Source organism: Bison bison, unplaced genomic scaffold (assembly GCF_000754665.1).
Source record: "Bison bison bison isolate TAMUID 2011002044 unplaced genomic scaffold, Bison_UMD1.0 scf7180017864498, whole genome shotgun sequence".
In the NCBI taxonomy this organism is placed as follows: Eukaryota; Metazoa; Chordata; class Mammalia; order Artiodactyla; family Bovidae; genus Bison; species Bison bison.
In genome coordinates, this window is record NW_011495057.1 from 2,924,523 (window position 1) to 2,947,738 (window position 23,216).

The 23,216-nt window shown below is 44.1% G+C and overlaps 1 protein-coding gene across 2 annotated transcripts in view; it reads right to left on the reverse strand.

Moving 5' to 3' along the window:
* Positions 1-23,216, reverse strand: part of TMEM241 (transmembrane protein 241) — a 120,475-nt gene that overhangs the window by 65,002 nt on the left and 32,257 nt on the right. For both annotated transcript variants that reach the window (XM_010828919.1, XM_010828920.1), the window contains exons 5-6: positions 7,637-7,714; positions 4,265-4,290 (exon numbers count right to left, since the gene is read on the reverse strand). In XM_010828919.1, the coding sequence (XP_010827221.1) occupies positions 4,265-4,290; positions 7,637-7,714 (104 nt within the window). The remainder of the gene's footprint in view (positions 1-4,264; positions 4,291-7,636; positions 7,715-23,216) is intronic.

The window sequence follows — 23,216 nt, forward strand, 5'->3', positions numbered from 1 at the left end:
ACATGTCGAGGCAAAAAAAAAAAAAAAGTGTACATAAAAGGAGATTTTTTTTTAAACTACCAATCCCGACAAATACACTAGTAGAAAACTGGCCAGTGAAAGTGTTAGTCGCTCAGTGCTGTCCAACTCTTTGCAACTCCATGGACTACAGCTCACCAGGCTCCTCTGTCCGAGGGACTACAGCCCACCAGGCTTCTCTGTCCAAGGGATTCTCCAGGCAAGCACACTGGAGTGCATTGCCATGCCCTCCTCCAGGGGATCTTCCCAACCCAGGGACTGAACCCAGGTCTCCCACATTGCAGGCAGGTTCTTTACCATCTGAACCACCAGGGAAGTGGAAAATGTGGCGAAGCAGACTACAGTTTTGCTGCTTACCAATAAGAAAACACCGTGGAAAGCACATTACAATCTTATCAACTTACTCAAATAATCAAACTTAACATCTCCAGTAGTGGGACAGATCAATATCATGTGCCTCCTGATATGATGCACTGAGAAGGGTACAGTATCACTCATACGGTAGTATGCACGACCTTAAACTGAATCTCAGGGAAATGCTGAGACAAACCCAAATTCAGGGACAGTTCACAAAACAATGGGGTTACATGATTCAAAAATCTGAAGGCGATGAAAGGCAATAAAAAGCCGAGGAACTGTTCCAGATTAAAGGTTATAGTAAAAAAAAAAAAAAGATTAGGAAGAGACATGGCATCTTTGAGGGAGGTGAATACTACAAAAGAAAATGTCAGGATAATTGACCAAATTTGAACACCGACTCAATATTACATAACAGAATTATATGAGACATTAATTTTCTAAATGTAATCATTGCACTGTGGTTATACAAGAGATTATTATCTTTAGGAGACACACTTTGAAGTATTTAGGGGTAGAGTCATAATCCCTGCAACATATCCTCAAATGGTTCAGAAAAAATAAGAGTAAGAATAATTATATGTATAATTATATAATAATTATATATATTTTGTGTGATACATATATTGTTGTTGAGTCGCTAACTCATGTCCGACTCTTTTGTGACCCCGTGGACTGCAGTCTACCAAGCTCCTCTGGCCATGGAATTCTCCAGGCAAGAATACTGGAGTGGGTAGCCATTTCCTTTTCCAGGGTATTTTCCTGGCCCAGGGATTGAACCTGCATCTCCTGCATTGGCTGAGGCGCTTTACTGCTGAGCCACCATGTGCATAGAGAGAGAGACAAAGAAAGCAAATACAAAAAAATGTTACCAATGAGTGAAACTAAATAAAAGGTATATGGGATTCATTGTAATACTCCTGCAACTTTTCTACCAGTTTAAACTTTTTTCCCAAATAAGGGAATTCCTTGGTGGTCAGTGGTTAGGACTCCAACTACTTTTACTGCCAAGGGCCCAGGTTCAATCCTTGGTCAGGAAACTAAGATCCTGCAAGCTGTTGGCACAGCCAAATAGTAATAATAATTAAAAATTTCAGTAGAAAAAAATCTCTTACACATACCAAAATATTTATGGATGTAACCCTACAGAGCCTGTGATTTGCTGAAATGAGACGCTGGGTGCAGGCTTAAGTTGAAACTGCTGAATCTCAGAGACGAGTCTATAGAAATTCATTTTACTATTTTTTTATTCATATGTACATATAATGAGAAATTGCCATCATAAAGGCTTTTTTTAAAAAAATTCTTGCACAAAAAAGTAACATTGCCAATCACAGATATTTTCAAATTTTCTCATTCATTACAAAGTCGATTTGGAGTTATTTTTTGACTTAGAAATAAATGGTTTTTATGTGGTATTTGGGTTTCCTATACCAAAATACAGGAGAAGGCGATGGCACCCCACTCCAGTACTCTTGCCTGGAAAATCCCATGGATGGAGGAGCCTGGTAGGCTGCAGTCCATGGGGTCGCGAAGAGTCAGACACGACTGAGCGACTTCACTTTCACTTTTCACTTTCTTACATTGGAGAAGGAAATGGCAACCCACTCCAGTATTCTTGCCTGGAGAATCCCAGGCACAAGGGAGCCTGGTGGGCTGCCATCTATGGGGTCGCACAGGGTTGGACACGACTGAAGTGACTTAGCAGTAGCACCAACAGCAACAGCAGCATACCAAAATACCTTGCTCTCTATCTTGTCCCAGTCATTCTCTCCTCCTAAAGGAAGGCAGCAGAAAACACAAAACCCACATATCACATGCTCTTTCCCCCTCTTTCCATTTATGAGGCAATAGCATATTTAGAATTGGGTCCCTTCTGACCATTACATCAGGTGGCAAACAGCAAAAGGTCAAGGACATGAACAGGGGCAGTGAATACAGCATTTTCACCGTTAGGGGATTTTAGCGTGGGACATCTCACAGCTATATATATTCTATGCATACTCAGTCGCTTCAGTCGTGTCCAACTCTTTGCAACCCCATGGGCTGTAACCCACCAGACTACTCTGTCCTTGGGATTCTCCAGGTAAGAATACTGGAATGGGTTGCCATGCCCTCCTCCAGGAGATTTCCCAACCCAGGGATTGAACCCACATCTCCTGTGTCTCCTTGCATTGCAGGCGGATTCTTTACCCACTGCGCCACCTGGCAAGCCATATATTCTGTACACGTATTGAATTCTGTATTACTTACATATATATGTAATACACGACAACAGGCTCTTCATAACTTAAGTACACTGGCAATAGTGATGCTAATCAGTTCTGTCCACACACCGTTCCCCCGAGTCCTCAATGGTGTCGTGACACACACGTGTACCCAACAGACTAGCCTGGCCAGCCCAGCCCGGAACAGGAGGACGGGCACAGGGGAAGCCTCGGAGCTGGGGCCTCAAGGCCTTGGGAAGGGCAGGATGACACGGCAGAGGTTCTCCACTCCAGCCCACCCACTCCTACAGTCTGGTCAACTTTCGAGGCACACACACAAATGACCTCAAGAAGACTCCCTGGCACCCGACTGCAGAGCAACTCAGAGGCCAGGGTAAGGCAAGGGGAGGGAGGCTCACAGGGAGGCTTCCTGCGACTGCACGTGAACAGACAGGTTGCAGGTGGGGGGAGAGGCGGACCCTCAACGGCTTCAGTGTCTGCCTGCAGTGAACAGAAGGCTGTGGAGCAACAGTCCCCATTCTTTATGGCACAAGGGACCGGTTTCATGGAAGACAGTTTTTCCATGGACCAGGGTACGGGGATGGTTTCGGGACGATTCTAGCATATTGCAGTTACTGTGCGTTTTATTGCTATTATTATTACATCGGTCCCACCTCAGATCATCAGGCATTAGATCCTGGAGGTTGGGGACCCCTGCTTCCGATGCAAGACACTTCACCATCCACAATGAGTGTTAGAGCTCTCAAACAGACAGGCCCTTGGGACTGAGGGGAGAAGGGGGTCAGCCAGGTGTGGGATAGCCCAGGTTCCCACCAAACTTGGCCTTGAGCAACACCTGATTCCACCAGGCATCCATGAATGGGTTTTAATGCCTCTTTTTAACACCTGCTAATCTCTTAAACAAGAGGATGAGTCCTGACTGGGGGTTTTTTTTTTCCTTCTTCAAGTAGCAGCTTGTAATAAAGGCAAAAAAAAGGAGATTGGATAAAAGCCCAGAAATAGCTGAAATAAAAAGGCCCAAATCCATGCATCAAAGCATTTCTGCTGATTTTCTATCTACAGGACTGAGGACTGAACTTCGCAGCTACTGCCGAGGAGACAGGAAGTCATCAGAGAATGAGGCACTCAGATCAGAATTTGTACAACAGGGGGCACAGGGATGGGTTGGGGGGGCGGGTCACTGTTCATGTTTCAACTGGAGACACTGAGAAATGGAGGGGTGTGCAGCCTGTCCACGGCCATGGTGCCGTGTGACCCAAGACCACGACTCAGATCCCTGGATGCACAGGCCAGTGCTTTTTCCACCGTGGGAATTCTTAAAAACTCAATAAACTGCAAACCTTATTTTTAAAACTTTAAGTTGTTTCCATTTTTCCACTTTCATTCTTCATCAGTATTGCGCAACTCAGCAAAATTCTGGGCATCGGTGGTTGAAACCTAGCACGGGTTGTTTTCCCCTTAGAAATAAAATATTTCAGAAAAAAAAAAGGAAGTAGATTTTTGAATAAGACATGAAATAGGGATATACGAGTGTTTGTAAGAAATTCCTCTGTTAACTCTCAAGTATGAATCATCAACAGACGGTTTCTGATCAGAGTTTAAAATCAGGTTAAATCTTCTATTTTAGAGGTTTGGGGACCTGGGTTTTTTTTTAAACTTACCTACAAATCTTTGGAGGAGAAGTTTTCTGTATGAAAATAAAAAGACAGCATTAATCTTAAAAAAAATTTTTTTTTGTTCTCCTTAAAAGAAAATATTTAGATCAAGAGGCACATAAATTATGAATAAGTTTATTGGGGTCTTAACAAGTTGCCGCACTTCAGTATTTATTGAGGCTTTTTCTGCTTGGACCAAATGAAGGATGACTCAGAGGTCCAGAGGTGAGTCACTTCTGGATGAGTAGTTTTACCACTCTCACCATTAGAACTCTGTTTACCCACAAAAAAGCACAATGCCGCCGCACCCAAGCCTTCAAATATCTCACGCGCCATGAAAAGGAGACAGAAATCGATGTATCCTGTGCAGGAAAAGCAATCAGGCTCTGGTTCAACTTCTATTCCACTCTGTCTCTTTAAATTTTCCTTTCATTAATCCAGCTCTGACTCTGAGCAGCGCTATAAATTCTCTGGTATGATGTGTAAATTAGGAAACAGAAAAAAAGGACCAGGGACATTTGATTCCACCCCTAGAGAGAAGGAAAAGAGGGCAGATTGGGGAAATTGGAACTTGGCGTTTAAAGCTCCCTGAAATGAAGAAACAAAGAAATTCTAACACAGACTTCACCTTTATTACTTCCTTTTTTTATTACTTTAAGGGAATTAGGCCTTGGCACTTGGGAAGAAATCTCTAGCAGGGAGAAGCATAGATTTTTCTACATTTGATAAGGAAAATGGCCAGGTAAGAGTTTATTTCTGTACATTTCAAAAGGATTACTTTGCTAGTTGAGGACAAACTACAGTTTTGGGATTTTTTCCTTCCTTCGGCTCAAAGTGTGAAGTATGACCATATTATTCAAAAGTGAAGCACGGCTTCCCTGGTGGCTCAGAGGTAAAGAGTCCATCTGCCAGTGGAGGAGACAGGGGTTCAATCCCTGATCTTGGAAGATCCAACGTACAGGGGAGGAACTAACGATTGAGTCTGTGCTTTAGAGCCCGGGAGCTGCAACTGCTGAAGCCCTCGAGTCCCAGTGTCTGTGCTTCCCAACAGGAGAAGGAACTGCAATGAGAAGTCCGTGCACTGGAACTAGAGAGTCGCCCTCGCTCTCCACAGCTAGAGAAAAGGTCAGAGCAAAGCAGACCCAGCACAGGTAAAATTAAATAAATAAATCATACTGTAACAGTGACACGCTTAAAAGGTACGAACTTCCACTTATTCTAAAATGAGCAAGTGCTGACGATGTAATGTACAGCACAGTGCCTATAGTTAACAACAGTCTATTGCCTATTTTGGAAGTTGTTAAGAGAGTAGATCTTAAAATTCTCATCACAAGGAAAAACAATGTTGTAACTATGCATGGTGACAGATGTTAACTAGAGTTACTGTGGTGATCATTTCAAAATATACACATTGAATCATTATCCTGAACACCTGAAATGAATATAATTTTATCTTTCAAGTATATCTCAATTTTTTTTTTTAAAGAAGGTAAAGCACTGGCAAGAGAATTTTGTGACCTGCTGTGAAGGCTCTCCTAAGTTTTCACGTGTGACTAAATCACCCGGTTGGTACTGGTTTAATGAACGCGAGACGTCTGTGTACAGAGCAGTGGCTCCCGTCTTTAGCTCCTTTGTTCCCTCTCATCTTTGTGGAACCCGCCTCAGCAGTCCAAAAGGCGAAGCGGACCTGGACTCCACTGCCCCCTGGTGGACACTCGAATCCCTTCGGCCCCAGAAGGATGGCACACAGACGTGACCCAGCTCCCACCTGAATAACTGCCGGCAACTTGGGAAAGCCTGTCACTAACAGATTCTGAGCTAAACATAGCCGACATCTCCAGAGTTTGGAGGAAGAGTAGGAATGAAGATGAGAATGAAAGGGATGCTCAGGACTTCTCTGGCGGTCCAACAGTTAAGACTCCGAGCTTCCAATGCAGGGGCGTGCACCCACGTAAGTGCTCAGTGGCTCAGTCATGTCTTTAAGAGCAGAAACTATGTCTCTTGTTCATGACTGTAGACCCACGGCCTGGCAGGGCAGCCACACACCCAGGGATGTAGAAATATTCACAGAGTGAATGGGGCGGGGTGTGAGAAGAGGTTTCCTGACAGATCAGAGGAGAGAAACATCAAGATATGGTCTAGGAAAACGGAGAAGTTTAGCTGTGGCTGAAATTTCTAAAGCCAGACAGATGGACGGGGCCCAGGTGGTGAAGGGCTTTGCATGCCTCCAGGTAGGTTCTGGGCAGTCCTGAAGAGCTGTATGTGGGGGAACATGATCCGATCTGTGTGTCAGAAAGGTCCCTTGGAGTGTGTGGAGTGGCCTTGGGCACAGGAAGGCCGCCTCTCTTCCCGGCATGCCTATAAAAAGTGTGTTGCCTGAATGACCCACTAGCCTCTCTCGAGTTTAAGAGTTCCAAAATTTTGATGGAAGTCATTTGAAACAGGCAGATATTAGAAAAAAGAGGCACCAACCTAAAAGCACCACTGGGCATCCCTGGTGGCTCAGTAGTGAAAAATCTGCCTGTCAGTGCAGGAGACAGGGATTCAATCCCTGATCCAGGAAGATCACGTGGAACAACTGAGCCCACGCTCCACGACTATTGGTCCTGTGCTCTAGAGCCTGGGAGCCACAACTACTGAAGCCCTAGGGCCTGTGCCCCGCAACAGGAGAAGTCATCGCAATGAGAAGCCTGGGCACCGCAACTAGCGAAGAGCCTCACAGAAACAAAGACCCACACAGCCAAAGATCAAATAAAATTATTAAAAAATAAAACTCCCGCTCATAATATTAAAAATCATAGCTCATGAGTACCAAGCACCTACTGTGTGCCAGAAAGTGTTGGGAGCACCAAGCAGTTGCTAGGGTCCTCCTGCAACTCTTGGGTGAGTGACATTTCTCTCCCCTTTGCACAGATGGAGGCCCAGAAGGTGAGGGAAGCTAGCTGTTCAGGTGGTGGAAGGCAGAGCTGGGGTGAGGAAGAAAAGTTTTCCCCAGGGTGGGCTAAAGCTCCCAGCACCCTATGGGAAGCTTGCCATCGATTTCCTCGTGGTGCTGGGATGCGGTGGGGTAATGCCCATTCCCCCACCCCACCCCCCCAGGCCCACAGGCATTTCTACCTCAGCCCCCCAAGCCCTGGTTCATCGCTGGCCTGGAGGTGAGTTCCGTTCAGACCCATAAGCATCCCCATGTATGCTGGGTGACCTGAAGGGATGTCGAAACCGTGGTCCTTGAAATTAATTAATGACCACCATCAGGCAGCCTTGACTGGAAACAGATGGCAGGAAAAAGGCAGGCTCTAACCTGGGCAGTACATAAAAAGCATGTCTTTGAAATTTCAAGCAAGGGAAGTGAAACTAGCCTTTTGCGTAATCATTTACCTCTTTCCGAAAACACTTCTGGTGCCCACAGATGATAACTTCGGCTGCATTATGCAAAGTGAGAAACACAGGAATGGCCTGAAAGAAAACAAAGGAATAAGCATGAAAATATTTCTTTGATCTCATAATTACATAATTCTTGATGTCTGCTTCAAAATAAAAGATCTGTGGGAACTGCTGGCATTCACATAGCTACTCCTCTCCAGCAAAAACTCTTCTGCGTGGATCAGCACTCTTGTTGCTGGCTTGATACTCGGTAGGTGTAGAGACTCCCTTCCTATGGGTTTTCTCATCACTTATTAAGCACTTACTGTGTGTCGGGCACCGTGCCAGGTGTAGGGGACACATCCTGTGAACAGCTGCACACGTAACAGATAGGCTGTCTCTCTAGAGGTGAGAGCTCTGACCAGATGCACAGAAAGGCATAACCAACCCAGCGTGGGCAGAGCACGCCTTCTTGAGGAAATGAAGCCCAAAGTCTAAACAGGAACAGAATGATGAACTAGAATGAGCCCAGCAAAAAGAGACAAGGTGGGAGAGGGCTGGAGGCAGAGGAGCACACGAGAGTCCAGAGGATCAAGGCAGCCCACTTTCTCGGGGAACTGGGGGGAGTTGAGTGGGGTGGAAATAGTGTGGAAGGGGGAAGTGGGGGAAGGGAAGGTGAGGCAATAATCATATCAAGGAGTCAGGATCATCCTGAGGACCAGAGGAGATGCTAAAGGGTTTAAAGCCCAAGTGACATGATTGCATCTGCATGTTTATAGGAACTTGGGCTGCTGGGTGCAGGAGAAGAGACAGAGATGATTACAGAAGTTTAGTGGTGTGGCAGATTGAAAATCGACCCTCAAAACTCTAGCCGCAGGACTTCTATCGTGGTCCAGTGACTAAGACTCTGTGCTCCCAATGCAGGGGACCTGGGTTCAATTCCTGGTCAGAGAACCAGATCCCATATGGCACAACTAAGGATCCTGCATACCACAACGAAGATTGAGGAGGCTGTGTGCTGCAACTAAGACCCAGCACAGTTGCATACATACTAAAACGTATCACTTCAGTTCAGTTCAGTTGCTCAGTCGTGTCCGACTCTTTGCGACCCCATAAATCACGGCACACCAGGCCTCCCAGTACATGACCAACTCCCGGAGTTCACTCAAACTCATGTCCTTGAGTCGGTGATGCTATCCAGCCATCTCATCCTCTGTCGTACCCTTCTCCTCCTGCCCCCAATCCCTCCCAGCATCAGGGTCTTTTCCAATGAGTCAACTCTTTACATGAGGTAGCCAAAGTATTGGAGTTTCAGCTTTAGCATCAGTCCTTCCAATGAACACCTAGGACTGATCTCCTCCTTTAGGATGGACTGATTGGGTCTCCTTGCAGTCCAAGGGACTCCCAAGAGTCTTCAACACCACAGTTCAAAAGCATCAATTCTTCGGCGCTCAGCTTTCTTCACAGTCCAACTCTGACATCCATCCATGACCACTGGAAAAACCACAGCCTTGACTAGACGGACCTTTGTTGGCAAAGTAATATCTCTGCTTTTGAATATGCTATCTAGGTTGTTCATAACTTTCCTTCCATGGAGTAAGCGTCTTTTATTTCATGGCTGCAATCAGCATCTGCAGTGATTCTGGAGCCCAGAAACATAAAGTCACCTACTGTTTCCCCATCTATTTCCCATGAAGTGATGGGACCGGATGCTATGATCTTAGTTTTCTGAATGTTGAGCTTTAAGTCAACTTTTTCACTCTCCTTTTTCACTTTCATTAAGAGGCTTTTTAGTTCCTCTTCAGTTTCTGCCATAAGGGTGGTGTCATCTGCATATCTGAGATTATTGATATTTCTCCCGGCAATCTTGATTCCAGCTTGTGCTTCTTCCAGCCCAGCATTTCTCATGATGTACTCTGCATATAAGTTAAATAAGCAGGGTGACAATATACAGCCTTGATGTACTCCTTTTCCTATTCGGAACCAGTCTGTTGTTCCATGTCCAGTTCTAACTGTTGCTTCCTGACCTGCATATAGGTTTCTCAAGAGGCAGGTCAGGTGGTCTGATATTCCCATCTTTCAGAATTTTCCACAGTTTGTTGTGATCCACACAGTCAAAGGCTTTGGCATAGTCAATAAAGAAGAAATAGATGTTTTTCTGGAACTCTCTTGCTTTTCCCATGATCCAGCGGATATTAGCAATTTGATCTCTGGTTCCTCTGCCTTTTCTAAAACCAGCTTGAACATCAGGAAGTTCACGGTTCACATATTGCTGAAGCCTTGCTTGGAGAATTTTGAGCATTACTTTACTAGCATGTGAGATGAGTGCAACTGTGTGGTAGTTTGAGCATTCTTTGGCACTGCCTTTCTTTGGGATTGGAATGAAAACTGACCTTTTCCAATCCTGTGGCCACTGCTGAGTTTTCCAAATTTGCTGGCATATTGAGTGCAGCACTTTCACAGCATCATCTTTCAGGATTTGAAATAGTTTAACTGGAATTCCATCACCTCCACTAGCTTTGTTCGTAGTGATGCTTTCTAAGGCCCACTTGACTTCACATTCCAGGATGTCTGGCTCTAGGAGAGTGATCACATCATCATGATTATCTGGGTCATGAAGCTCTTTTTTGTACAGTTCTTCTGTGTATTCTTGCCACCTCTGCTTAATATCTTCTGCTTCTGTTAGGTCCTTACCATTTCTGTCCTTTATCGAGCCCATCTTTGCATGAAATGTTCCCTTGGTATCTCTAATTTTCTTGAAGAGATCTCTAGTCTTTCCCATTCTGTTGTTTTCCTCTATTTCTTTGCATTGATCACTGAGGAAGGCTTTCTTATCTCTCCTTGCTATTCTTTGGAACTCTGCTTTCAGATGCTTAAATCTTTCCTTTTCTCCTTTGCTTTTCGCTTCTCTTCTTTTCACAGCTATTTGTAAGGCCTCCTCAGACAGCCATTTTGCTCTTTTGCATTTATTTTCCATGGGGATGGTCTTGATCCCTGTCTCCTGTACAATGTCACAAACCTCCATCCATAGTTCATCAGGCACTCTATCAGATCTAGTCCCTTAAATCTATTTCTCACTTCCACTATATAATCATAAGGGATTTGATTTAGGTCATACCTTAATGGTCTAGTGGTTTTCCCCACTTTCTTCAATTTAAGTCTGAATTTGGCAATAAGGAGTTCATGATCTGAGCCACAGTCAGCTCCTGGTCTTGTTTTTGCTGACTGTATAGAGCTTCTCCATCTTTGGCTGCAAAGAATATAATCAATCTGATTTCGGTGTTGACCATCTGGTGATGTCCATGTGTAGAGTCTTCTCTTGTGTTGTTGGAAGAGGGTGTTTGCTATGACAAACACAGGTGTGAGAGGTGTGTTCTCTTGGCAAACTCTATCAGCCTTTGCCTTGCTTCATTCTGTACTCCAAGGCCACATTTGCTGTTCCCCAGGTGTTTCTTGACTTCCTAATAATAATAAAAAGGACATCTTTTTTGGGTGTTAGTTCTAAAAGGTCTTGTAGGTCTTCAGAGAAGCATTCAACTTCAGCTTCTTCAGCATTACAGGCTTGGATTACTGTGATATTGAATGGTTTGCCTTGCAAATGAACAGAGATCATTCTGTCATTTTTGAGATTGCATCCAAAGTACTGCATTTCGGACTCTTTTGTTGACCATGATGGCTACTCCATTTCTTCTAAGGGATTCCTGCCCACAGTAGTAGATATAATGGTCATCTGAGTTAAATTCACCCACTCCAGTCCATTTTAGTTTGCTGATTCCTAGAATGTCGACATTCACTCTTGCCATCTCTTGTTTGACCACTTCCAATTTGCCTTGATTCATGGACCTGACATTCCAGGTTCCTATGCAATATTGCTCTTTACAGCATCGGACCTTGCTTCTATCACCAGTCACATCCACAACCGGGTATTGTGTTTGCTTTGGCTCCATCCCTTCATTCTTTTTGGAGTTATTTCTCCACTGATCTCCAGTAGCATATTGGGCACCTACCAACCCGGGGAGTTCCTCTTTCAGTATCCTATCATTTTGCCTTTTCATACTGTTCATGGGGTTCTCAAGGCAAGAATACTGAAGTGGTTTGCCATTCTCTTCTCTAGTGGACCACATTCTGTACATATAAATACATACAAATACATATAAACACATAAAATAGGTCTTAAAAAAAAACTATACCGAAGTCCCAAGCCCTAGGATTTGTGAAAGTGACCTCATACAGTAAAACAGGGCCTTTGCAAATGTAATTAAATGGAGAATCTGGAGATGGAGCGAACACCCTGGATGATCTAGGTGGGTCCCAAATACAAACACACGTATCCTCCTAAGAGAGAAGCAGAGATGTGACACACACAGAGAAGAGGCAATGTGGCCCAGAGGCAGAGACAGAGGGATGCAGCCACAAGCCAAGGCATGTCAGCAGCCACCAGAAATCGGAAGAGGCGAGGACCGGATTCTCCCCAAGAACCTCTGGAGGGAGCATAGCCATTTCAGAACCCTGGCCTCCAGAACTGGGAGAGAATAAATTTCTGTTGTTTTAAGTCACCAAGGGAAGTAGTCATTTGTCACTGTAGCTACAGGAAACTAACAGAAGGAATCACCAGACGGTGGCCTGAACCTGGTAGTGGCTGTGGAGATGGAGAAAAGTGGACACAAGAGGGAAACATTTAGGAGACTGGAGTCAATGGTGGAACAACTGGGATCAACACTGTACCCCCTCCCCCAAAAAGGGGGAGAGGGAGAAGATATTTAAAAAATATAACACTTCAGTGGAACAAACCTAGGTGGCATATTAAAAAGCAGAGACATCACTTTCCCAACAGAGTTCCATATAGTCAAAGCTAGGGTTTTTCCAGTAGTCATGGACGTGAGAGTTGGACCATAAAGAAGGCCGAGCACCAAAGAACTGATGCATTCAAATTGTGGTGCTGGAGAAGACTCTTGAGAGTCTTTTGGACAGCAAGGAGATCAAACCAGTTGATCATAAAGGCAATCAGTCCTGAATATTCATTGGAAGGACCGATGCCGAAGCTGAAGCTCCAACACGTTGGCCACCTGATGTGAAGAGCCGACTCACTGGAAAAGACCCTGATGTTGGGAAAGACTGAAGGCAAAGGGAGAAGGGGGCAGCAAAGGATGAGATGGTTAGATAGCCTCACCGACTCAATGGACATGAATTTGAGCAAACTCTGGGAGATGGTGAAGGATGGGGGAACCTGGCATGCTGCAGTCCATGGGGTTGCAAAGAGTTGGACACAACTTAAAGACTGAACAACAAGCAGTGGGCTGTCAAGATACACAGAGTACCCACTGTACACTGACTATTGCTGGGCTGTTTGCTAAGAACAGCAGTCTTTCCTAATTTGACAGATGATCTTGACAAGGCCAGGGGAGGGATTGAAGGGTGAGGGATATTTGCTATTATCTTTGTTGTTGCCAATGGTGATGTTTCCTGGAAAGCAAAAGAAAATCAAGACTATGCATGGGTTTTGGCATCAGCCTGGGTTTCAGGCTCCAGCTCCACCATCTGCTCATGGAGCAGGGCGCTTATCCAAACAGTTTGCTCCTCTGTAGTATAAAGATAACAATACCTACAACCCGAAGCTATTGGGAGGAAGGGTGGAAGCCATGCAGGAGCCCCGCATGCAGGCTGTCAACGTTAATGGGCACCAAGCCTACAGTGAGCTGAGTGGACCCTGAGCTGAGAGGACCCTGAGCTGAGAAACTGTTCCCACTTCAAGGCCCCTTAAGTGGGTCTTTAAGCAGATGCTACTGCCCTATCACTTCCATATGGATTTATTCTTTATCTTTGGGGAAGATATTTTTACCTTGTCATTAAGACTTTTATAATTTTATAGCTCTGCCCTATTTTAGTATTTTGTTCTAACTCACACTGTTTCGTTTCATTCTGAGCTCTTGCCTTACATTTTTCTTCCTTTTTTTAATGTTTTCTACTCTTTTTCATTAAAAGTTCAACTCAACTCTTTTTTCCCTTTAAAATCATAATTATTTCCTATGTTTTTCATGTCTTTTGTGCTTCTTTTGATTCCTCTTAAGCTTTTATGTTTTCTATTATGTTTTATGTATTTTAAGATTACTAGAGATTTTCTAAATTGGCCTCATCCATTAGGTTCATGTTGGGAAAACTTGGGCCCTGGCCTTCTAGGTCTGAGCCTAAGAAGACAGAACAGAAAATCTTTAGGTTAATCCTGTGGTACATGACAGTGAAAATTAAGACCTGATCCCTGGGTCAGGAAGATCCCCTGGAATAAGAAATTGGATCCCACTCCAGTATTCTTGCCTGGGAAATCCCATGGACAGAGGAGTCTGGCAGGCTACAGTCCATGGGGTCACAAAGAGTTAGACAAGACTGAGTGAGCACACAACAACAAGACCTGATTTTAAATGTTTTTGCCTCCTTGACTATAAAATCAGAAAGGAGATGAGATTTAGGGTTGACTCAGAGTCGGACACGACTGAGCGACTTTCACTTTCACTAGATTCTAACTCTAGACCTCAAAGAGGTTTTATTTTCTCAACTGTCGAGAGGTTCCTCCATCGCCCTAGCAGAATCTGAGCAGATTCTGTAAAAGGATCTATCTGTACATATAGAACTGATCTTAAAGTTCACTAACAATAGGTACCAACAATGTGTTCAGCACAGTGCTAATTATTTTAATTGCATTCTCTTATTTAAATCATCTCTCAACAACTTTATCCACAAATGCTGTTACCCTAATTTATGGACAAGGAAACTGAAGCTCTGGGTGATGGGGCAGCTTGCTGGTGAGTTCACAGCTGCTTCAGGGTGGGACTCCGGGATTCCAACCGAGTAATGGCAAAGCCCACACTCCCAGCCTTGATGTTTGTTGTTCTTTAGTCGCTAAGTCATGTCTGACTCTTCTGTGATGCCATGGACTGTAGCCCACCAGGCTCCTCAGTCCATGGGATTTCCCAGGCAAGAATATTGGAGTGAGTGGTCATTTCCTTCTCCAGGGGATCTTCCCAACCCAGGGATAGAATCCATGTCTCCTGCATTGACAGGCGGGTTCTTTACCACTGAGCCACCAGGGAAGCCCCATCCTCGAAGTTATAGGATCCAGGTTATGGCAAGCTCCCAGTATAAGCATCCTGGATCCACACCTGAACAAAGTCCAATACAACTGTGTATTGTTCCCAACTCTGCCAATCTGTGTCCTCCAGTGATAAAACTGCTATGATCTAAAACGATGACATTGACATAAACTCCATGCCACTCTTTAAAGGGACATCATCCATTTCTACTTTAAAATGGTCTAATCTGAATTTCTCAAGCCGTTTTTCTTGACTGAGGAGCTAGCAGACTTTAGAAACAGTAACTCTACCATTGACTTTTATAGGCCTCCAAAGAGATCTATCAAGAATAATATTAAGGCAATCTGCAACTTATAATTACTAACTTTCCCTTGGCCTCCACCTCTGTGTACCAAGCCTTCGTCTGAACTATGTGATTAGTTCAAGAGACCCCAGTGACCAATTATTTCAGAAAACCTGCCCTTTACAGACTGAAGTTCAGCAGACTTACTTTTGTGAAATCAGATAAAAGTTGTGAGAAATGAGGACTTCCCTGGCTGTCTAGGGGTTAAGACTCCTTGCTTCCACTGCAAGGGCCATGGGTTTGATTCCTGGTCGGGCAACTAAGGTCCCACAAGCCACATGGTATGGCCAAAAAAAAAGTTCTGAGAAATGATAATAATAATAACAGTCAAGATACCCTGAATGCTTCCTGTGTGCCAGACTCCGTTCTAAATGTTTTTATATATTGAATCATCATAATAACCCTTTGAGAGAAATACTAATAACATCTCTATTATACAGATGAGGAAATGGAGGGATATACTTTGATTCTCTTTTTTAACCTGCCTCTTAATAATCTGAAACCACTTTTAGACAATCTAGACACTAGCTTGCTGCTAAAGAGAACAGAAAATCAAGTCTGTTCTTCCACACTGTCAAGGCGCTAGGAATGGCCTCAATAACAAAAGGTCCCACCATCTTTCATTAGGAAAAATGGCCTAAGATCAACTACCATGAAACCCAAATCATCATTTTCAACATAAAATGTAATTGACCAAATTCAACTGCACTGCAGTCCAATTCGTTTCATGACTCAGGGGCACAATTTGCAACTAATTTATTCTTGGAGTCCACTCATTTAAAATTCAACATTTTGTCCATGCACGGTTGCAAATTTTTCTCTGGCTGTAAAAAGACATCAGTAACTTTTACTTCAAATTTTTCATTATTCCCATGCTTCCCAGAGTGGAATTTTCAAGCCTTGATTGTTGTTTGTTCAGGTGTTGGGACTGACTTAAAACAGTTTTCTATGGAAAGCCCTGGCCCTGTCCACAGGCACGGCCTTGGGTCCCTCTGCAGGAGTGTGGATGGCTCGCTTAGCCAAGCTGTGGGTTGGCTTCTTAGTTTTGTAGAACATCAATCCTACCTTCAATTTGGGTGTGTGTGACTTCAATCTACAATATATTATAGAATAATTAATTGCCAGGCTCTTGCCAAAGAATATACCTTTGAACATTTGGCTGCCTAGTTTTTTATAAAAATCATGCCTGCAGAAATAAATGTTCCTAAAGGAAAGGAGCCAGATCATTGGAGAGCAGCAGTTTTAACCCCAGAGAACTATTCCTACTGAACCATGCTGTCATTATGCTACCAACAGACTAGGAATCCCAGAAACTAGGTTACCATTGGGTTTATTACAAGGATGCAACTGAAGACCCTACGTGGCTCATCGTACCCTTAATGAGGACTAAGTAACTGAGAGTCCAATGGGTAAAGAGTCTGCCTATGATGCAGGAGACACAGGAGATGCAGGTTTGATCCCTGGGTTGGGAAGAGTCTCTGGGGAAGAAATGGCAAGCCACTTCAGTATTCTTGCCTGGGAAATGCCAGGGACAGAGAACCCTGGTGGATTATACAGTCCACTGGGTCACAAAGAGTTGGACACGACAGCACAGAGAACACAGAAGGAATTGAGAGCAAAGAAGGACACTGCATTTCCTCAGCAATAGCTTGCATTTATCTTACAAGCATGGAGAGTCTTGTAACTTCTTTACTTCGCTGCAAAAAGATAAAGAGCTAAAACCAAGGCCCAATTATATTTGTTTCATAAGATATCATAGCATAAATTTCTATGTGCTAAGTCTCTCTGTGGCCTTCTATTTCCCTTGATCTAGATTTCTTTTATTTTTCCATTTTAAGATTTTATTTTATTTTTTTAAATTGGAGTATAATTGCTTTACAATGTTGTATTAGTTTACAACAACAGGAATCAGCTATATGTATAGATTTCTTTTAAAATCTCTTCATAAGAAATGCTTATCTTACCAACTCTACCCTAATGTAAAATAAAACTTAGGGACTTGCCCCAGTGGTCCAACAGTTAAGAATCTGCCTTGCAATGCAGGGGATGAGGGGTCGATCCCTGGTCGAGGAACTAAGATCCCAAGTGCCATGGAGTAACTAAGCCTGTACGCCACAACTAGAGTCCACCTGCTGCAACTAAGACCCCATGCAGCCAAAAACTAAATTAATTAATTTTTAAATAAACTTAAATTTTAAAAAGAGGCACAAACTACCATATATAAAACATACAAGAAACAAGTATATATTGTACAGGGACTTCCCTGGTGGCTCAGTCGGTAAAGAGTCTACCTGCTATGCAGGAGACATGGGTTCGATCCCTGGGTCGGGAAGATTCCCCTGGAGAAGGAAATGGCAACCCACTCTAATATTCTTGCCTGGGAAATCCCATGGACAGAGGAGCTTGCTGGGCCACAGTCCATAGGGTCACAAAAGGTCAGACATGACTGAAGCAACCTACCACACACGCACACACAGAAAGCAGAACAACTACACAGCTCCTCTCCCCTTCTCCCCACTCCATCCTGATAGGCTCATCTCCTTGGTTTGTTATGATTTAGGGAGGAAAGAGGGTAAGCATTGTACTGCTTTTTTAAAAATAATGTTATTTATTTATTTGGCTGTACAGGGTCTTAGCTGTGGCATGCTGACTTCTTAGTTTCAGCACGTGGGATCTAGTTCCCTGACCAGGGATCGAATCCTGTCCCCTGCCAAGTCTTAACCACTGGACCACCAGGAAAGTCCGAGGCATTGCAGATGAACCACTATCGTCGGACAGTCTTGAGTCTGCATCTCTGATTTTTGTAACATCTACCAGTTGGTGACCTTCACTAAATCTGTATCTCAGTTTCCTCCTCTGTAAATGGGAGTAATTAAGTCCAACTTCATATGTCATGAAGGTTGGCAACAGGAAGTGCCTGGCTCACATATATAACACTGAATATTCACAATGGTTGTTTCCACGGTGAGTTGTGTGTCTCTCATGGATTCCCCTATAAATTCTTCAAAGTCAGGTAAGTGTGTGTGCTCAGACTCTGCAACCCCTTGGACTATAGCCTGCCAGGCTCCTCTGTCCATGGGATTCTCCAGGCAAGAATACTGGAGTGGGTTGCCATTTCCTCCTCCAGGAGATCTTTCTGACCCAGGGATCGAACCCATATCTCTTGCATCTTCTGCACTGGCAGGCAGATTCCTTACCACTAGCGCCACCTGGGAGTCCCCTCAAGGTCAGGAACCAGGTCTTATTCCTCATTAAGCCCCCAGTAATAGACTCCCCAATAAATATTTGCTGAATGGAGAGCCACAAAAATAATCTCCCTGCCTTAATTCTATCATCTGGTTGTGAGTTTGAGGTGGAAAAATCAATAAAGAATGTCCCCATCTTGATTTTGCAGAGTGAAGTCAGCTTCCTCTCAGGAGCTATACATCAGAAAAAAGGCTTCAAAGTCTTGTTGGATAAAGGAGGCCTTTATGGAGCAAAGCAACTCCGTAAGTGTTTTGCATAACAACACGCCCACGGATTTTAACTGAGTGCTTTCTCCCCCAATTCCTCGTGGATCCATGAAACTGACAGCTTGGCACCAGCATGTTGACGCCTGTTTTCCATCTAACACAAGCTGTACAAGTACCTCGTGTTTCATCCACTCTGTTGTAGATTTTTAAGCAACTATGTAAAAACAAAAAACTCGGAAAACAAAGAAAAGATGCTGGGTTATTTCACTAAAAAAGAAAAAAAAATAAGTGTCTCCTTTCTGTCTTCCTCCTCCTCTAACCGAGTGTATTTGGTTTGGGGTTGTTTCTCTTTGCTTGGAGTTTGAAATGCAGCAGCTTCTTTCTGCCCATGAAAAAAATCTGTGTTCTAGGTCAGGGCCATTCAAATGCAGTCCCCTCAGAAGAAAAGGAGTTCCAGGGAATTCCCTGGTGGTCCAGTAGCTAAAGACTCTGCTCTCCCAATGCAGGGGGCACGATCAGGGAACTAGATCCCACATGCTGAAACTAAGATCAAAGATCTCTCACTTTGCAACTAAGACCCAGAGCAGCCAAATTAAAAAAAAAAAAAAAAAAAGACGACTATAAGGAGCTCACACACAGAATGTAAGTCAGTGCACTACTTTCTTCTTCAAAAAGTATGGCTATGAAAAAAAAAAGTCAGCTCAACTAAACAACGTGTTTAGTGCCAAGCTTGATGTTCACTCTGGCACAGTCTCCTTAGGGCCAGGTAACAAGAGCTCTTGATGAAAGTGAAAGAGGAAAGTGAAAAAGTTGGCTTAAAGCTCAACATTCAGAAAACTAAGATCATGGTGTCTGGTCCCATCACTTCATGGCAAATAGATGTGGAAACAGTGGCAGACTTTATTTTTGGGGGGCTACAAAATCACTGCAGATGGTGACTGCAGCCATGAAATTAAAAGATGCTTGCTCTTTGGAAGAAAAGTTATGACCAACCTAGACAGCATATTAAAAAGCAGAGACATTACTTTGCCAACAAGTCTAGTCAAAGCTTTGGTTTTCCCAGTAGTCATGTATGGATGTGAGAGTTGGACTATAAAGAAAGCTGAGAGCCAAAGAATTGATGCTTTTGAACTGTGGTGTTGGAGAAAACTCTTGAGAGTCCCTTGTGAAAGGCTGTTGTTGAATCACGCGAATACACCAGGATTCTTGGCCCCCGGAGGAGAAGAATTCAATCCGGGGCCAGAGACGAGGCTTGATCGCTCAGAGCTTTTGTGTAATAAAGTTTTATTAAAGTATAAAGGAGATAGAGAAAGCTTCTGACATAGGCATCAGAAGGGGGCAGAAAGAGTACCTCCCTGCTAGTCTTTAGCTGGATGTTATATAGTCACTAGCAGTCTGTTAATGAAAGAAACGAATGTCTTAAAATTCAGAATGGCACCAGGCCCCTCACCCATAAGATGTATTTTGGGATAATCTTGGCACCAAATGGTTTATCCTGGGCCATAAAATGATTAACTTGAATCTTGAAGAAGGGCAGACCACCATACAAATAGTTTCATTTACATAGATTAGGGGAACAATATCCATACTGGTTTGTCAAGTAGGTTCTGGGCCAAGAGGCGGAACCGACTTGGAGACAGAGTTTGGGGTAAAGGCATAGTACATTAGCATAGCTTAAGACGAACATTTTCATAAGAAAAAGGCATTGGTTATCTCTAGGCTTGAGAATAGCTAACTTCAGGCGAAACCGGGTGTCATTATGGCAACACAGTATTTTAAGAGAAACCTCCCTTGAAATTTGTGTAGAGAAGGAAAAAATATTGCTAGTTTGTTTCCTCCTGCCACTTAAGAGAGATAAAAATGTCTGACACTTGCAGGCTATTTCCTCCATTTGGAGACCCCTGGCCTTCCTGCCTGTTACCCTCTCATTTTCATCGACTCCAGTCCCCAGGTCCTGGTCTACAAAGACTGTGAAAAGTTTGTCCTTTCTTCCTCCTTAAGAATTCCAGACCCCTCTCTCCTTGGGGACCCCTAGATTTCCTATCAACCTGCCTAGGAAATGACTCTCTCACTTGGACTGCAAGGAGATTCAACTAGTCCATCCTAGAGGAGATCAGTCCTGAGTGTTCACTGCAAGGACTGATGTTGAAGCTGAAACTCCAATACTTTGGCCACCTGATGCAAAGAACTGACTCATTGGAAAAGACCCTGATGCTGGGAAATACTGAAGGTGGGAGGAGAAGGGGACGACAGAGGATGAGATAGTTGGTGGCATCGCTGACTCGATGGACATGAGTTTGGGTAGACTCCAGGAGTTGGTGATGGACAGGGAGGCCTGGCGTGCTGCAGTCCGTGGGGTTGCAAAGAGTCAGACACAACTGAGCGACTGAACTGAACTGAACTGAACTGAACAAGAGCTCACAGGCCGTTACCACCTGTGGACTATGCACTTCAAGAGGCACTGTTCCAGGTTAGAGAGCTCTCCGTGTGCCTGAGACATACAAGACTGACATTTACAATGGACTTCTGAGGGTTTATTGGCTACCTCATCTCCTGATCTCTTTCTTTGATGAAACACCGCAATATTGAGGATGTGCCTCATTCTTATCAGTCTATGGGTGTGGGTGGGGATCCTATGTGACCAGGGCTGGCCAAATAGTGTTCTCAGTCTTTCCAGTCACAGTGAATGGTTCAGGGAAGACATGAACCAGGGCCGACCAATCAGCATAACTCCATCCTGGTTAGTTTTTAGTTTTTAGACCTGGGATGGGCAGTGTCCCTAACTGATGCAATCAGAATGAATCCCGGAAATTATGCAGAAGCTGCAAGGAAGATAGTCTTGTTCCACTAGACTTGAAGTTGTGAGGATGTGAGCCTGGAATCAACAAGACTCAGGAGGGGAAAGCTGAACTGTGAGATGAAGCAAAGATAGAGCAGAACTGACAGATAGACAGCATCTGGATTCTGAGTAGGTCATTGGAATCTCTCAATCAGTTCAGTTCACAATTGAGTCAGTCGCTCAATTGTGCCTGGACTCTTTGTGACCCCATGAACTGCAGCACACCAGGCTTCCCTGTCCATCACCAACTCCCGGAGTCCACCCAAACCCATGTCCATTGAGTCAGTGATGCCATCCAACCATCTCATCCTCTGTCGTCCCCTTCTTCTCCTGCCTTCAGTCTTTCCCAGCATCAGGGTCTTTTCCAATGAGTCAGCTCTTCGCATCAGGTGGCCAAAGTATTGGAATTTCAGCTTCAACATCAGTCCTTCCAATGAACACCCAGGACTGATCTCCTTTAGGAAGGACTGGTTGGCTCTCCTTGCAGTCCAAGAGACCCTCAAGAGTCTTTTCCAACACCACAGTTCAAATCTCTCAATCAAGCCATGCCTAAAGCAGTTTCTACCTGATGACTTTTCATTAATGTAAACCAGGAGATTTCCCCTTTGCTTAGACCAGTTGGTGAGCTTTCTAACACTTGCAATCATAAGAGTCTCAAGTCTGTGCAAGACTATTATACCCTGGGCTCATTTGAAAATCCACATACACTGACCCTAAAAAGACAAATCAGAAAAGGTGAAAGGTGGGGAGTCAGAAGAGTTTCCCATTAGGTGGAGAAAGCCTTGGTACCTCCCCACACCTAAGTTCCTTCCTCTGTTGGGTGATTAACATCTGCCTCACCTGTCAGGTGACTGGCAGAGCCACATAGAAAGATACAAAGGAAATCACTCCAGAAACATATGAAAAAGCACTGTACAATCAAAAAACTGTTATCATTATTAACACGACAACTTACTTATTCAAACTTCAGAATTCTGGCATCCATAACTATCCAGAGCCTACAAAAAATTTTAAAAGCTTTTGTACAACTATAGATTTTTTTTTCCCCCCCAATCAACTCCTATACTCTGTGGTTGGAGAAGCAGCTCCCCCTACAGGCCAGAGGGCATAAAGTGAGGCCACAGACCCGAGGAGCTCGACCCCATCAAAAGGGGCAGCGGTGAGCCAACCTGGCCCCTATTCCAGATCAGCACCCACCAATGCGGTGTGGTGGCTCACTTCTTAGGTCAGTCGGGCTGTTCTCTCTCCCATCTCACACAACATCCCATTTACTCAAGCTTATGAATCATAAAAGAAAAATGATGATTTCATTTAGAAATTACCAGTACTAATTCTCAACCACTATTTTGCAACCTCGGAGTTGTCCTAACAACACTATCATTATCCAGACAGACAGATTTTGTTTGTTTTTGAGAGCTACCATAACACGTTTTCCTATCTGACTTCTAAGGACCCAGCACAACAATAAACTTTACATTAAAAAACAATATTGTTTTGGAACTTCCCTGGCGGTCTAGTGGTTAAGATTCCATGCTTCCAATACAGGAGGGCGCAGATTCAACTCCTGGGAGAGGACTAAGATCCCACATGCAACACAGCATGGCCAAAAAAAAAAAACCTAAATTATTTGGAGAAGCATCATGGCTTAGGTAGTGATGACCGCTCCCAACAAGTCTGAACCTCTTCAGCCTCTCCCCCAGGAGACCATCGCAGTTGGCCAACCCTCTGATCCTTGGCAGGCTTCCCTGGTAGCTTAGCTGGTAAAGAATCTGCCTACAATGCAGGAGATTCTGGTTCAATTCTTGAGTTGAGAAGATGCCCTGGAGGAGGGATAGGGTACCCACTCCAGTATTCTTGGGCTTCCCTGGTGGCTGGT